The sequence below is a fragment of the Clavelina lepadiformis genome, chromosome 8 (genome assembly GCF_947623445.1).
Source record: "Clavelina lepadiformis chromosome 8, kaClaLepa1.1, whole genome shotgun sequence".
NCBI classification, from domain to species: Eukaryota; Metazoa; Chordata; class Ascidiacea; order Aplousobranchia; family Clavelinidae; genus Clavelina; species Clavelina lepadiformis.
The window spans coordinates 6509586-6527063 of NC_135247.1; the positions used below are offsets into that span (position 1 = coordinate 6509586).

At 36.4% G+C, this 17478-nt stretch overlaps 1 protein-coding gene across 2 annotated transcripts; it reads right to left on the minus strand.

Moving 5' to 3' along the window:
• Positions 1-1430: 1430 nt before the first annotated feature.
• LOC143469365 (DEP domain-containing protein 1A-like) lies at positions 1431-12272 on the minus strand. 2 transcript variants are annotated; one of them, XM_076967038.1, is made up of 21 exons: positions 12154-12272; positions 11882-12031; positions 10675-10790; positions 10459-10543; positions 10199-10308; positions 9910-10124; positions 9587-9748; positions 9318-9470; positions 8091-8127; positions 7580-7702; positions 7379-7491; positions 6744-7235; positions 5019-5223; positions 4747-4940; positions 4529-4604; positions 4310-4400; positions 3944-4123; positions 3770-3838; positions 3069-3194; positions 2616-2743; positions 1431-2446 (listed from the first exon to the last, which is right to left on the minus strand). In XM_076967038.1, the coding sequence occupies exons 1-21, from the start codon at positions 12199-12201 to the stop codon at positions 2440-2442; spliced, it is 2880 nt and encodes a 959-aa protein (XP_076823153.1). In that variant the 5' UTR covers positions 12202-12272; the 3' UTR covers positions 1431-2439. The 2 variants fall into 2 exon arrangements, with proteins under 2 accessions (XP_076823153.1, XP_076823152.1); XM_076967037.1 differs by having other exon boundaries at positions 1433-2446; positions 4529-4607.
• Between the last annotated feature and the right edge of the window lie 5206 nt (positions 12273-17478).

The window sequence follows — 17478 nt, forward strand, 5'->3', positions numbered from 1 at the left end:
TTTATTAGAAAGATACTAATAGCAAAGCAATCGTAAAAAATGCTATACACTTTATTTCTTAATTTCATTCCATTCGTTTGCCATTGATTTTATCAAGACTTTAACAGTTGTTTAACAGTCAAAGTTGAATACAGGGCGCTGGAAATGGTGGCAGAAATTGATGCTTCAGATAATGCTTTAAAAGTCAATATGGCATTTATTACGGACATGCTTTCACAGAACTTTAACGACTACGAAACAAAACGCAAACGACTTTCAAAAACCATGTTAGAATGTAACATTTTCATTCTTTAACATATAATGCTCCAAAAGTAAAAATCTGTGTTTTGGTTACGTCTTTAAATACGTGGTAGTAAAAAAGGATGCGTGAAATGCTACGTAGGCCTACCGTCCAGACATAACGCGCGTAATATAATTTTAGCAGCTTCACAACCTATCTACAATGTCTGTGACTGTCCCGGGTGATCAATCGGCCGCTTTTATGGGACACAGACAAAATTCGCAAAATTTTACGGAACTCTGTGTTATTTTTAAATAAAAAATACAGTAAGTGCATATTTCTACGTATTGGGCACAAAAATTCTTCCAGGAAATCGGTATAGTAGAATAAAGGGGAGTATTTTAAGCAGATGGCCGTTTTCACAATGCACACTGAGCCTCTCAACGTGTCAACCAACTAAGGCCAAACAGTTATGAATGATCAGGAAAGGCAAAGTGGATGTGGGCAACACTTTGAATTGTGCCAAGTTTACAACGAAACGGATTGCTTTAACATCCGCATTATTAAAATTAATTATTCCAGTGGCAGTCTTTTGGCCGAAGCACTTAATTAACGAAATAAAATCGACGTGTGACGCTTGGCGTCTCTCCAATGCTTTACGCCGTAAACATCTACGATTCTAGGGGGTACATCGCACTTATGAAACGCTTCGTCTTAGTGGAAATGATGACGGTTCAATCACGTTGCACCAATATGGTTGGCACAAGCCATCCTGTTGGTGAATTTCCGACGTATCTCGAATTTAACTCACACAACATTGTGTCAACAATCCTCGCTTAGTTTCAAAACACAATTAATTTACTTTTAAAATAAAAAAACAAGACATAAATTGGCACTTTAACCTTAAGAGTGCCAATTTATATCTTTTTTTTATTTCGCTATAAACTTAGGTTAACACGATCCAGCCACCATCAATTTCGAAAGCAAGAAAACCTAAAAAGCACGGGAAATCTATTAACATCAATCAACTGCTCGCAGACGCAAGCAAACGGCTTCTTATTTGGCCTAAAGCAAATAATGTTATTGCGACGACGACGTATCCACAAAGGAAATCTATCTTCGACTTGAAAATGTTTAGGTCATACACGAATTTCATAAACTATGACGACGGACCTACCTGAATGCCTCATGATATGGGAACCGATGACCAAACAAAAGCTGACAGTCACAGCATTAACCAAGATAAGAGATTTAGCAAATCAACAACCGCACGTTTATTAAAGGGGATTCGTCAAATATCAGCATCTAGGCATTAAGGAATGATTTCAAGCAATTACGCTAGCCCAGCAAAAAATAACTGTGCTTGTGCATATCATTTTTTAATTTGACAAAATACAGTAATGTCAAATTTCGATGTAGGGGTTAGGTACAGTAGCGGTTTTTTCATGTAAACATCTCCATGATATGGTAAAACAGCAACCTTCCGCAAACATACATGTTGATCATGGTCAAACACATGGAGAAATACACAGCCCACATAAAGAGAGGCGACACAGCATTACAAATATAATCACAATTACCAACACTAATCACTATAACCTGAAAACAGCACAGCACGAGCAGTTAAAACGGACGAGGTAGGGTGAGAACTACACAATAGTGTACGTGCAAATGTTACGGATTTTGGATTACTAAAACCCAGACCTTGTCACCCGCAACGCATCTGCTGGAGACAGATTTTTCAAACGTATTTCTTGATGTGAGCAAACGAGTGTTGGATAACGTAAAACACAGCAGACAAAGATTCACAGGTTCAACAAATACAGGTGGTAAGTGAAGATACAAAGTAGTAATTATAACGTTTACACTTTAGGTGCGAATATTGGAAGAACGTGCGAGAAATTTTTCAAGCTTAGAACATTGCTAATAATGATTGAAGTGTGTAACACTGAGGCATAACGCACGTGACATTGAAGCGTGTGCAACAAAACGTGACAATAAAACAGATAATGACTGGACAACTAAAATGACCCACATCATAAAATGTATAGTACGGAAGTGAAATGGATAAGAGCATGATTTTACAGATTTGACGCAAATGTAAAAAACTTCCAAAATTATATGTTGAATGACGAGAAATGATCGACCTGCACACTCCAGTCTTAAACTTAACAGTGGATTGGAATTGGATTGGGTTGACCGACCGCTATATCACGTCATTACATTCTAGAGTAAAAATAGACGAGTTAATGAGGTTCATTATCATACGTTGCCACTCGCAAAAATTAACGTCATAGTTACCTGACATTAACTAATAAATTATCCAATAACTACTATAGCCCAATTAGTCCAACAGAGGTTAAGTGCAGTGCTGTTTGGTTTAATAAAACTTTACCTTAAATTCCTGAGCTTTTTTAAAGCGTTGCTGAGTAATGGTTTCTTAGAAGCGGATTGTCTTGTTTCAACGTTCACTTGATTGGAAGCAAAATGTTCACGGTAGATGTCGGGATAAAGCTTCTGAAACTGCCAGCAGAAAATATGATTTACCACATACCGGTAACTGAAGATCGTCACCAGCAATTTTACCATTAAAACTGACACAGGACCGTCTAAACATCCCAACATTGGAGTATCAGATCACCAAAATCTATACTAAGTAATATTGGTATACTAAGACAAAAACACAGCGAACAACAGAATAATAATTGAACGGAACAACGGCAATTTAAAACAAATTCGGGTCGTCGGATAAGTATTCTAGCAGAAATAGAGTGCGGGTAAATGTAGTTACTATTACTGTTGCGTTTGCGAGATTAACTTGGTTGAAGTATTAACTTTAGAACCAAACCTGCTTAAGTTTCTTTTTCTTCTCTTTTTCAGAGAGGTTTTCATTTTTAACGATATCATGAAGTAAACCAGTTAATGCGTTGTTCAAGGTTACTCCACAATGGTTGTCGTATTCTTCATTTGAAACCTGGTGTGACAAAAATACACACGTAAAACTCTGGGCCCATGTGATACAAAGAAACTATACGTTAGCTGCAAGAATCCTTTTGGTGTATCTTGTAGCATCAAAGGCTGAGCCAAGGCCCACAGTGTATGAAAGACCTTGCGAGAAGTTTTTAGCAGAATTTACAATTTTACATATTGCGCTGTGTGTTGTAGGTGCAGTAGAAAATCATGTGGCCTGTTAAGCAAGTAGCTATGAAAAGGCTATGTGCGGCGGCTTACCCTTTTTTACTTTAGGGTCAGTCATATTATCATTATTAGATTGATAATTAAACCGTATAAATATTAAACACTATGAGCTCTATGTTACCTCAAAACCATAAGAGCAAGCAAAAATATGAAAAATTTTTTCTTCATGTAACACTTGCGCTACTCGAAAGAAGTAATCACAGAAATGCTACTAAGTTATTTACAAGCCCTCAAAAATAAAACAAAAACTGTGATAGAAGACCTTGACTTTCAGGTTTTGCATCAATCAACTGAGCGTTAAACCTATGACTGTCAGGATGAACGTATCACAAACCTATTAAAACAAATCACCTGTTTACAGAAAGTATACTGCCTTTTAAGCAAGTGCTCTGGTTCATCGCAGGTTGAGATGACTTTATCCTGTAAATAATACATTGTGTAAGATTAATCAATCTATTTTCAGTGCTACCTTCTATAGTGAAGATGGAATTCAATTCGATTTTTAAGGATTAAGGCATTAGTTACTTTCTCATTTAGTGCTTGCTGCTTTCTTTTTTCCACTTCTTTCCTTAGTTTCTCTGGAGGCATCATCACAACTGATGCGTGATCGAGCAGAAACCGAGTTACTCTTTCCGACAAGCATTGACTGGCAATCTTGTCTTCATTTGATGCTCTTATGATGCATGTAGCAAACTTGTCTATTAACTAAGAGTATTGGAAATTGAATATTAAGAAAAAGTCAAAATAAAAGTTGAAAGTATACTGAATGTCACAATTAAGTATGTTTGATAATTAATTCTTCGATAAACCAAGAAAGTTTTTTCTTTGTTTTGTCAATCTATCACAGACAGAATATTCTCTTTGTAAGAAAACAATGCTTTCAAAACGTACTAAATTTCTTGTAGATTTGTTCTTATCAAAAGCAATGAGATGAGGATTTGTAGCCATTTTAGACATCAAATGGAGCAATAAATGAAGTCTCCTGTAGGAAAAAATATGCACACAGTATGAAACCTATCATCAAAGAAGACCCTTCAAAAATTGTTAACTAATAACTATGCAGTAAAAGCAAAAAGTTAATGAAGAAATAAATTTGCATTGGAGTCAAACCTTCGATTCTCTGCAGGTATCAGAAGCAAACAGAGTTGAAAACCTTCACATGAATGTGGACACTCCATTGCATTGTCTTCTGTCATATAGCGTGAATAAAATTTTACTTGAATTTTAAATGAAAAGGAAATTTGACTGTAAAAATGTTGTTAAGTACAGTAAATTTGATCTGCTTAGACATGTCCTAATTTTTTCTTTTTTAAACTATCCTTCCTTACCAATAACCAGCTTCCGCCTTGCCACATCAAGCGCAGCGGTTAATGGTGACTGCGGTTCATTTGAAGGTGCAGTAAAAGATGGTTCAAATTTATTCAAGGACTTTACACTTTTGTGATGACATGGCGGATTCATTTGTTGCTTTGCTGAACGACTTTCATGAAAGATACGTTTATTACTTAAGCTGGAATGAGATCTAAATGAATAAAAAATTGTTAAGTCATATTAAGGCAGAATCTAGGAGTATCTTAACAACTATGAGACGAAGACTAACCTGCTCAAATAATGTGCACGAGGGCCACCAACTCTGTAATTTGAAGTACTTGCAGAAACATATGGGAGTCGAATGATTCTCGATTTCACCCGATTGCAATTGACGTCATTTTTTGTTTGACTAACTGGTGGCACTTCCACTCTTGCCACAATGCAAGATTTTGAGCGAGATACATTGCCACATGATGGATAGCTAGTTGCCACAACTGCACAAGATGGATTTTTAGATATGTACTGTACTATGCACACATGAGCTACACAATCTTTTACACTCACATAAACCGAGTAAAAACGGTATAAACCAGCGGTTCCCAAACTGGGGTCGAAAAAAGCAGTTTCAGGGTGTCCGCAAAGAGAATTAGTCTTTAAAGCTTTAAAGCAGTTTCAAAGGGTGGATGTAGTACACGACATGAGAGTTGCGCTATCCAAAACCAAACCAAACATTGATGAGTTAATTGCAGCAAAACAAGTGCCCCCTTCCCATTAAATGCTTACCGTATTTGTTAGTTTTTGCTTTTTCTTTCATTGGTGTGGTTTTTGCATTTTTTCCTATAGCATTCTTTAATTTTTATAAAACCGCAAAATATCAAAATAATTGCAAAGGGTCTGCCAGGGAATATTTTTAGAAAAGTTTGGGAACCGCTGGTATAAGCCGAGGTCCGAAGACCATGTCAGATGACTCGACATGCTGATCCCCAAGCAGTGTCTTAAACTCAAACACAGCTAAATCTGACAGATAGAGCCCCCAGGCCCTCCACCCAGGACGTTCAGCAGAAAGTACTAAGGATCCACCTTCATCGCCGAAGTGAAACAACAAGTTTCATCGGCCAACAATACTGCTGCTGAAAATCGAGAGCAAACTCACTGTCATCGAGCATCTCACCCTCAAACATCGGGCCCTTGCCCCACACTGCCTAGATAAGACGACTGGTGGGCTCAGGCTGGGGTTGCTACTCTACATACAGCAGCAGTAGTCGTAACCTACTCCAGCGTTGAGTACTGCACACCTGTCTGGTTTCGCAGTACACACACCAACTAAATTGACATTGTCATAAACAGTGTCTTGCATACTGCAGCTTTAAGTTTGCAGCACACACCATTAGATTAGACAATATCCCCTTTCTCGTAGGTGTCCTACCTGTAGGGCTTTGCCGTGATAGAGCTAATCTTACTCTTGCACTTTGGGCAACAGAACGACTCCGTCTACTCCATCTAAAGCTTTTTGCCTCAGCAAATAAGCAAGGCCAAAGATTAAAATAAAAAAACTCATATGCCCCAGCACACCACAATATTCGGAACAACCTAAAAACTCAGGCACCAGCGTGGTTCATTAGTAGGACCATAAATTGTGTGTGGAGTGTGTCAGACTTTGCAGCTTCATTCCCGAGCTGACTCCCACCCCACCGGACTTTTACAACCCAAGATGGCCTGTGTACGGCTTCTTCGGCTGCAAACCGGCATCTGTAATTTCCGTTTAACTCTGTACAGATGGGAAGTGGCAAATTCTGCGCTTTGTGAGTGTGTTGTAGAGGATAAACCACAGACCGTTGTTATTCCCAGTTGCTTTATTTACAATACTCCTCATGGAATACAAGGCTGGCGAGTTTTGGACGACAGCACAACCCAGTGGTTATTTAATTTATGCCCGACAAGGTCGACAACTAGCCCGGGTGACTGACTCATACAAAGACAGTATAAACCAAAAATAGCTAATTGATTGACTCACCTGGTGGCCTGAGAGAACGTGCCCGGTAAATATGTTTCCGTTGATGAATGTCACACACAGGTTCAACATCACATTCATAGCCCGCGTTTTTGCAACCACCCTGGTGACGAGAGGGTGTTGTGTTTGAATATCGATGAGTAATTTTCAAAGTATTATCGCTTACAGCATTGCATGCCACAGTTTTCTGGCTAAAATGCCAATTGTGGCTATGAACTACTGATGAAGTTTGTCCTGAGGAAGGCTTAATCTGTTCAGTGAATTTAGGTTCAACGATGGGGGATTCTTGAAGGATTTCATGGAAACTATTAGACAGACGATCACAAATGGGTGGTACTTCCTCACATTTTTGGTCACCATCATCGACCAGACTGGTCATCAGATCCATTTCCAGTTCATTTCTGGAAGACAGACTCATGTTCAACAGCAGGTCTTCAACGGATCGATGTATATCAACATCGTTTGTAGAAATAGATTTTGAAACTTGTTGGTTATCTGTGCAAAAATATGTAATTATTAGTAAATGGTAAGCTTGTTTTGAAAGTGCTTTTCAGTCATTAGCTGTAAAGCTTATTGCAGATACTTTAACAAAAATTTTTAAAAGCTCTAGCATAGATAGCCAACAACAACAAACTTACCCAAATCTTTTTGAAACGCAAGGTTTATATAATCAGTATTGGAAGAAATGGGGAATTTCTGATCATTAGCCCATGGCCTCAGTTCAGGTAATGAACAGGCATTACTGTCAGCACTAACAAAAGGAAAAAAACTTTAAAAAATAATTAAATGATTGTAAAAGTGAAGACCTGATGAGCTGTTCTTGCCCAACTATAGCTTACTTCAGATCAGGTTTTTTTGCAGAGGAAAATGATGTTTCTTCGTTCAGCACATCAAGTTCACGAACACTCTGAAATCTGTTTTCCCACGCATGCCTTGTTGCTCTCTCCTCAAGCTTGTACACCCTGCAGCCAAGTTCAAATGCAGTTGACCATGATAAAAACTAGTAACATATCATACTTTTGAGCAACTATTGCAAACTATTCATGGTAGAAATAGCAACAAGACAATAACAATGTTTTGAAGTACTGTAATATCTAATTCGCAATGATATGCTTTGTTGAACTCCCACGGGTAATATGAAAAGCTATATTCCAATTTCAAAACTGACAATTACTGCATGGAAGATTACAAAGGCAGATTAAAGTTGATTAGCCTGTACAAAAACTAGTTTAAAGGCAGAGCAAAATGAAAGATATGCAGCGTTTTTGTGAAATGATCAAGTAAAAAAGAAAATAATAGAACAAAACTGGAGACTTGACATGAAACAAAAACAAAGATGGTTCTCCTTACTGTCTCGGGTCATCAGCAATATCGCTGTCTTCTACATCTGTGAAAAAGTATATTTTCCTATATTATTTATAATAAAATCTAACATTACAAATAAAATATTAAATTTCAGGCGCTGCAGTACATATTTCTTTAGATGGTTAATATTTGAAAAAACAGATATCCAAAAAATAGCCCAGGGTTTACCACAGTTTGAAATGAATTATTGGGTAATCTGAGAACACAAAGCAGTATTTGCAAAACATCTTATATATACAATATACATACTATGGATATCATACCATTTGCGCCATAATTGCCATGTACACTAATATCTCAAAATCTGTCACAAGCCCACAACAGAGCCGAAAAAAAACTACGCAATTATCTTCGAGCATATAGAGTAGAACTCGCTTCAGTCGCCTTCAGCTAAGTCACCAGTTTGCCTAAGTCGCCACCTATCACTTGGTCCCAGCGGTAAGCCTTTTGTTTTCTGTTAAATCAAGTTCAGCTAAGTTATCTTCGCCTAACTCGTTTAATCGCTGAACTTGCCACCATTCTTGCTACTATGACCAAAATAATTTGCATAGGTAGTCAGACCTTCAAAACACTTTGTCAGTGTGATTACATGGCAAACTTAATCTGCGACGACTACACTACCGCTGTCTGCAATCTTTGTTAACGTAGCACAACCTTATTGTACGTCACAATGTAGATTTATGAAGGACCCGAAACCTTATCATTTTACACTGTTTCTATCAGTTTTAATTTTCAGCGAGTCATGCTACAGTCAGGTAAAGCGACCTAGACAGAGATTACAGAAAAACGATGAGAATGAGATTAGCTATGATGAATAGAGTATGTCATTTTTATACCACAGTTTTGCTTTTGCTATCAAATGGAGGGACGTTTTCTGTATTCAGAAAACCATCAAGCAAGTTATGATTGTAGCAGCTTAGGGCTGTTAGATATGAGGTAATGCCTGTTCAGTAGATTTAGGCTAAGAGACTATTCTATGTACAGAACTAAAATCTAAATATCTTGCCAAGCATTAACTTTTAACCAAAAACAGTTTACGGAGTGTTTAATCTAAATCTAGTACCTCAAAATATGCAATAAAAAATGCGATTTTTTGTTGTTTGCGTTAGTCACCACTTTTTCTGTCCCCTTTGAGGTGGCGACTTAGGCAAATTCGACTGTAATGTCATTGGCCTTAAACGATGGAATGCTACAATATATATATATATATACCAATAAAGCCATCTTCATTAGAAAGTTGTCTTTTGCAATATTTTGCTCTAGTGGAGTGATGTCTTGCTATATTTTCATGTCTCATTTGGGCTTGCATTAAATTTTTTTCAATTCTTTTCAGCTCAAGGTCTTGTTTCAAGTAAGCAGATGACACTGTTGAAGAAATGTATATTTTAGCTGCCTGTGAGCAAAAGGGATAGGTAAATGCAACAGCAACCTAACAACATCATAAAAATGCAAAAACTCATTTTCATTTTATTGATATTTACCTTTATCTGCAAAAGAGTGAGTATGACCTCGGCACATTTCATCCAATAACTCACAACGAGTTAACATTGTTGTAAATAATTCAAACAACTGGAAAGTAAGTAACGGTGCAGGATGTGTTTGAAAGTATTCCAAAATAGCTTGAAAAACATCTTTCTCAAATCCTAAGGTGAAAGAAGTTGTTTCAAAAAATTATTTCAGGCTACTTAACAAAACATTTTAATGAAGTGTTCGACCAAGCAAGCTTAAGATTATCATACAGTTAATTGCTTCTGTTGCTTTTAAGACAATTAAAACAAATCTGAAATTAAAAAATAAGACTAGCCTTCATAGCATGGCAAGCCACTATCATCACCATCAGGCCAATTGGAAAGACACTTCATAGCACTGAGAAGCCAACATGGCATATCACCAACACTCTGATTGAAACCTATACATGACAAGTCTACATCTGTGGAATTCTGAATGAGATTACCCAAAGATATCTCTACACTGGGCAAGATGCAGCTTGAGTCTTGGAGGTGCAAAGCCCGTTTTAAGCTGAAACAACAAAGAAAATGTAGACATATTATAGGTTTATATTTGTAAATTTTACAAACATCACAACCACATACCTATCCAGAAATGCTGCCTGCCAGATACGTTCTATTGTAGTTTTGGCCAAGGAAGTTTTCTTTGAAGGTGCTGAAACTTTTTGGGATAGCTTTGCAGTAAAATTATTTCCCTAAACAAAACAAGTCACAACAAAACAATGAGCTTAATTAGTACTGTTTGTTAGTAGAAAATGGTACTTTACTAGTTTTATTGGAGTTTGATTATCATTTTAGCAAATCTGTTGTTGTGATGTACAAGGTAAAACAAAAGTCTATCTTACACAATTCCCAAGTTTCAGAACATTTCCATCGAGAGACGATAACGGCTTTCTGGAAAAACTTCTTGGTGATGTCATCACTGGAAACCTACATTGCAATTTGAATATATCTTTAAACCAATAGAACAACAGTTGAAAATTTTCAATACCAAACAAAATACTGCTGGTGTTATTACATTATGTTCAAAAATTAATTATCTATAAATTATATGTATATACCGATAAAGTTGACTATTATCAGAAAAACTCTCATCACCCCACTTGCCAAAAACATCTTCAATTACATGATTTTTTAAAAACTTTTTGAGAAGTTGAACAGTTTGTTGCTTTGTGACCTTAAAAATAAATAGCAGAATGCATTTTTTGTGCACACATTATAACACAAACTACATACTCCTATATAATTATACCCAGTGCTACCAGTTAAGAAAAGAATTTTTCACCATAAAAAAATTGTAAACTGACAGCACCTTTAGTGCTACACATTTAAGAGCTTTTTTAGAACTTTCAAGTATTTTTAATTAAATCTATTTACCTGTAAATGTAAAAATTGAAGAAAATCAAATAAGCTTAAAAGAGATAATAATCAACTCACTTCTTCACAAAATACAAGATAGTTGTTATATTAATATATACAGCAAATATCCATTATATTATATGCTATTCCATGATTAAGGTACAACAAGATGCATATTTACTAGGGATGGGCCGATACGAACCCAAACCCGAATAGATTCGCCGAATATCACCTTTATGGAAGATTCGGGCGAACACGAACACCAACAACGGCAAACCCGAACACAATATTACTTATAAATTTACTGACTTTTGTTAAAAATGATGATCTAGTTTCGCGACAAAGCTAAACTAGAGTCAGCAGTACTTATAATGAAGGTCGTTTTCCTAACGATTTTGCTTTTTCAATCGTTTTTTAAACACTAATTTTCGAAAGAAAGCGATTTGTTTATCGATTACATCATGTTACAAGCAAGACTTGACAAATTTTGGATGAAATTTTATTGCTTGGTTCTAATACGAATAGATTCGGGATTCGTTCGTGTCGACCTTCATGATATTCGGGTTCGCACGAACCTGAATAATCTTCCTCGCGGCACATCCCTAATATTTACCAATGGCACATATATGTATACATGTATTTACAACTTCTATATACAGGAAATCGTACACAAAAAACGTGCACATATAGCACTTATTACATCTGTAGCCTAAAAAAATATTTATTGGTGTATTTAAAAATATTTTAGTTGGATAATAATTATATTTATATAAGTATAATATATTTAACACTTGTCTGCACTGATGGTATATTGATGTTAAGATATTTTGTCGTCTATAAATCATGTATGATATATGATACTTATTATTGTATTGTCACTTTGTGAGATACTTTAAACTAATGCCTTACATTAGGTCCAAAATTTTCGTTTGCCTTTAAAAGTGCATGCAGCCATTCCACAGCATCACTTGCAATAAAGCAATCTACGTAAGTTTTCAAAAGATGTCTATGCTTCTTAGTTGGCATACCAACTTGGAACAGGTGTACCACATCATTCCACTGAAGAAACAAAATTAAAACATTTAATTGCACCTCATTTTTATAACACGGTACCAAAATTTACACATTGAATTGTTTTGCTCTTAATAGAATAACTTCATAGGATTCAACAATTTGCCTACCAATTTTGTTGCTCTATATGGGCCTTTCTGGGAAGTAGCTGACATCATCGCTGCATTGCCAGAACAATTTCTAGTAAGCTACAGCATTACAAAACAAACTGCAAAGACAATGATGATGTATAAAACCATGCAAGTTTGTACAATTAACCAGCTGATAGCCCAAAGTTAAATAATGAAACTATCTGTTGTAGTTTGGTAGTTGAACAATAACAGAGAAGTAAAACTGCTAAATTTTCTAAATTAAAAGATAATTAATAATAAAATTAAAAGTTGCTTGCTGCTGCATTAAGTATTATTATCGGAGGAGCTTTCCGAAATGTACAACCATATTAGATTTGAGCAATGTTCCATGCAATACCAGTTTTATGAATTGTTTACAAAAGCAGTTGTATTTTTTAAGAACATTTTCTTACCGCTATGTGTTCTGACTCTTTATGATGTTGACTCTTATGTGTATCATATGTTGTTGATAGAATTTTTCAGTATTGTGAAAGCTATGAATTGAGCTAATTAAAACTTAGATTTAAGATGAGCTAAATCCAAAATCTAGCGTAATGACTATTAAGTGTGCAGTTTTCAACAAATGACGTGCGTATCTGCGGCACATGTGAATGTATTTATTCAGTTTGTATCAAATTTGCTTTTAGTTCATTGTTTAAAACTTAGCTTGAAATGAACAAAATTAGCCTATGTAATGCACCACAGTTAACACAAAAACTCTTACACATTTCATGTCACCTGTTTCGCTGACAACGTATCGAGCTATCGTATCGAACAAGTCCAGTGAATAGGATTCAAACAGTTGTAAAATAAAAACTAGGCTACATAATTTCAATATTTTTTCGTTATCCTGTAAAGGAATTCATATGCTACTCACCTGAGCGATATCTTTACAATCTGATGACCAGAACGCTATTAATTTAAAGAAGAAACAAAGCGGGTTGACAATTCCCTTTATTAAGTACAGAGGATCAAAGAAATCTTGCCAGCCAAAAAAATAGCGGCTGTAACTCGGAAAAGGTCTATTGCGCATATAATGGCGACTATTATATCTTTTTGTGCGAAGGTTTTATCACCAAAAAAAGAGAACTTTTCAATCTGGAGTGCATGCTATCACTTCCATCTTTGCACACATGATTTCTCCTCTAAAACCACCGTACTTTCAAGTTGGGATAGTAACCTATGGTACGACTTAAACCTGGGGATGGTTCCTCATTGCTCGAGCCCCAGTTACCGAGCTAGCCTTTGCGCAAGCTCTGAATGCCGCACATTTCTTAATTTGTTTTTTTAATATTTTATACAAGGTAGGCCTAACTATGCATGAATTTAGAACTGTCACACCAGGTCCACTGAACAGGAGCAAGTTTCGTGACTGTCTTGCCCGAGGGCATTACAATGGCATAGCGCCACTGCGTATCAAGCCTGGAACATTTTCCATTATCAGCCAATGGTTCATCCACTGCAAGTATGGCAGTTTTCAACAAGAATTTTTGAGTACAATGACACAAATTTTGGTGTGGAGGCATGCACTGAAGCATCAATTCTTTGTTTATATATTATAAATTGGTATTAAAACGACCAGTTTTACTTTGTTTGTTTCTTATAAGTCCACATAAGAATAAATAAAATTGGGCATGCATGTTGATTCTTGTGTGTAAAAGTCCTCGTAAGAAAAAAAAGTTCAGTGTGAACGTTGATGATTTTTGTGTATGCAGGTGGGGTAGAGCGATAAAAACAAAATTTTCGAAAATACGTTGGCCTCGGTTCTTACTCCACAGCAGTTTGAATCTTACGCACTGGGCATGGTCGATACAAATGTGTGATACATGGTCAGCATAGTATGCGACATAAAATTCGTAAAATTTGGGGTGTTTTTTGTGGCGTGTTTGAATGTAATAGGTCTAAATCGGTTTGCATTTACTTCTAGTTCATTATTTTAAATGTTGCTTGACATCAAAAACAAAATTAGCGTATGTAACATGTCACAGATAACATGCTAACTTTTACACCATTTACATCGCGTGCTTCGCCGACCACAGATCTAGACGTCATATCAAACAAATTCAGCGCATACAAATTCAAACCACTGTAAATTAAACAATTAAAATTTTTAATATGATACATAGGGAATGTATTGATTAAATAGACCTATATAAAAAATAAGCAATTTTTTCTTACATGTTTGGGGGGCAGACAGCAGAGTTTAGCAGGAGTTCACTCGAAATTTTTTGGCACAATTTGGAGAAGATTTTTTAAAAATCCGATTTCTATGGTAAAAAGTCGCACTTAGCCCCGGATTGCAGAGTATGGCAGTTTTTGCTGAGATCTCAGGTGTACAGAAGCAAAATTCTGGTGTGCACTGCGACACGTGGCCCAAAGCTGCCTGGCGTTTGCGCAGGCATGGATGCGGCCCTTTACGATAAAAATTGGGGAAAAATCAGTTTCGGGTTTTTCTTTTTTGTTTTTAGAGACATCGCTTTTAAACACTAATTTTGCAGTAAAAATCAGAGCAAAAATTAGGGTCTTTTTCTTTGGAGACACTGGTTTGCCCTGGTGTTCAATGTCGTTTTGGAAAAAAATTTTAGGTGTGCCATACTCTGCAGTCTGCTGGACCTTACCATCCACAAACGCCAGACAGGCTTGGACCTCGAATCACGGTTCACACCAGATGCTTCTTTGCTCACCAGAATTTTGCATCTGCACATTCGAGGGCCGAGGTACGGCAAAAACTGCCATACTCCTGTACTCTGCCGACTGTGGCTAGGGGAAATAGGGGATTTTGGCTGGAATGCTTATAGGCCTAGATGGCAGGATGGTGATTCACCAATCATTAGTAGCTCAGCTTATCAGTTTCTTCGTAGTGTCAATGGCGACAGTAGGCCTACCGTACGCTACATTGTTTTTATTGAATTGTATTTTTTAATTTTCGCCGTTACCTGTGCGGAGTGAAAATCACGATGCTATAACCATTGTAGTTATAGCACAATAAAAACACAAGTTCACGAACAGTTAACGAGCATGAAAAAGTGGCAAAGACCAAGGACTTAAAACACACAACATAACAATAATACAATTGTGCGATAAGATGGTAGGTTAGCATCGTCACCAAACCCACAAAATAGCCTATTTCTTAAATTTAACGAAATTAAGGCCAAAATAACACAAACAACTACACTGTTGGAAGATGTAGAGAACATGTTACCTAACATTAAAAACACGCATATTAATAGCCGAAATAAATAGGCTATATACCAGGGGTGGCCAAACTGCGGCTCTTTGAGCCTTTGATTGCGGCTCTTTAATGAATTAGGCCTAGCATTGTTGAATTAGACATGCAATTTTCCCGGTCTAGACGAGTTGTTTGATCAGATGATGACGTGATAAAATGATGAATACGTGTGATGTGAATGTGAATGATGATACGTGTGATGTGAATACGTGTAATAGAACGCATTGTTTCATCACACGTATTAACAATGGACTCATTGTTAGTAATAATCAAATTACACTCCAAAAAGTACATTATTGTACAGAAGTGTGCTAACTTGTACACTGTAGTTAAGTAAACTGTCAGATTGAAGCTGTACGTCAGGGCTGACCTAGTTTTAAGTCTTGGTTACGGTTATACTAATAATTGCAAAAAGAGTTGGTGAAGCCCAGGTGGAGAGTCATAGTATCACCACGCAGCACTAATGTTTATCAATAGCTACACTTCTTTGTGAGTGAATAAATTCGTGTTTTCTATTGTGTTTGTGTTGTGGCTCTTTTAAAACTGCAATTTGTTATATGCGGCTCGAGCATGAAGCAGGTCTGGCCACCCCTGCTATATACAGTAAAGCGAAATGGTTAGATTAAAATGACAATGAATATCTTAAGTGCACAACATATGGACGTTTAAAGAAAACCGCATAAAAGAAACTTCATCCTAGGGACCATAATCTTGTTTCTGTGGCCAAGAGATGGCACAATATTGATGCCCACAAGTGCACTAAAAGTAGACAGTTTGCATCAAATAAAAGTATAATAGGCTAATGTCATTAGGAAATCATGCCTCTACATTCCCTTTAACTACAATATTTATGATAAATAGTGGATACACCGACTATGGCGTATACACACTAGTGATTACGATAACTAGGCCTATGCCATGATAACATATTACAATACACAATAACAGAAAAAAAGCAATGACTCAAGTCAATTTTGCCCTAAGAACATCTTTATAAGATATCCTCGATTCAGAACGAACACTACCAGCAACATCTCATTTCATAATTTGGTTTTCGATTTACTTTTAACGAATGTCGGTATTTCTAGTAAACATACCTAAGGCCAAAGAGTAGGCTACTCTAATTGCTATTCTAGCTCTGGCCTACTTTGGTTTTAGTGGATTTTAAACTTATAATAAAGAGCGGGAAAGTACCCCAGCATAAAAATCTTATGTTTTTTCAAAACAAGAAATGCAGAAGTATGGTATGGCATGTAAGCTATCTGTAACATCAATCTGTTTATTATCGACTGAAAAAGTCTTTGCACGACTTAAACTCAGAAATTATTTCTCAGGCATTGAGCTCCGATTACCGAGCTAATCTTTGTTGAGCTCATCTTTGTCGGAGGTTCCGACAGACACACACACGTCTTTTATTTCTATTACACTACGTAACACAATTTTTGTTTGGCTACTTTTTTTAATGCCCCTTTATGTATTTTTGGGTGCTGAGTTCAAAAATCCAGTTAGTTTTTTTGTACCATCGTTACTTTTTGAGATATTCAAATTTTGATATAGCTGTAAGTACAGCAAATCGTGTTCTACTCTTGCAGTAGATTTTAGCTCCACATCAAGGTTCTGTTTGGTTTATTAAACGCAAAAACCAGTTTAAAAACGTTAATAAGGAAGGCTTGAAGATAAATGTAACATAGTTTTGTCAAACAGTAAGAGTCGTTCAAAAATGTACTTTTGAGCGAGTTTTTCTTTTATGACTACTCCTGTCTTGCCTTACTAAAGACCAAATGTAGTTTCCCATCATTACACTATCGTTTTTCCATTGGCTCAATATCCTGATGAAGTCTCTCACCGTGCTCCTCACTGAAGTCACCTAGATTTTCTTGAAAAAAATCTAGATGCGAACATAAAAAATGAAGTTTGACAGACATGCGACAACCCATGTTTTGGTAACTTTTGATAAGTTTCTCCAACAACTCTTTGTAAGTTCTGTCCCTTTTATTTCCCAAAAATTCATCTCAAACACACCTCGCAATGCTTGCCACGCTTCTTTTTCTGTTTCATTCATTTTTTCTTCCAAGCTTTTACACTTTAACATTGCG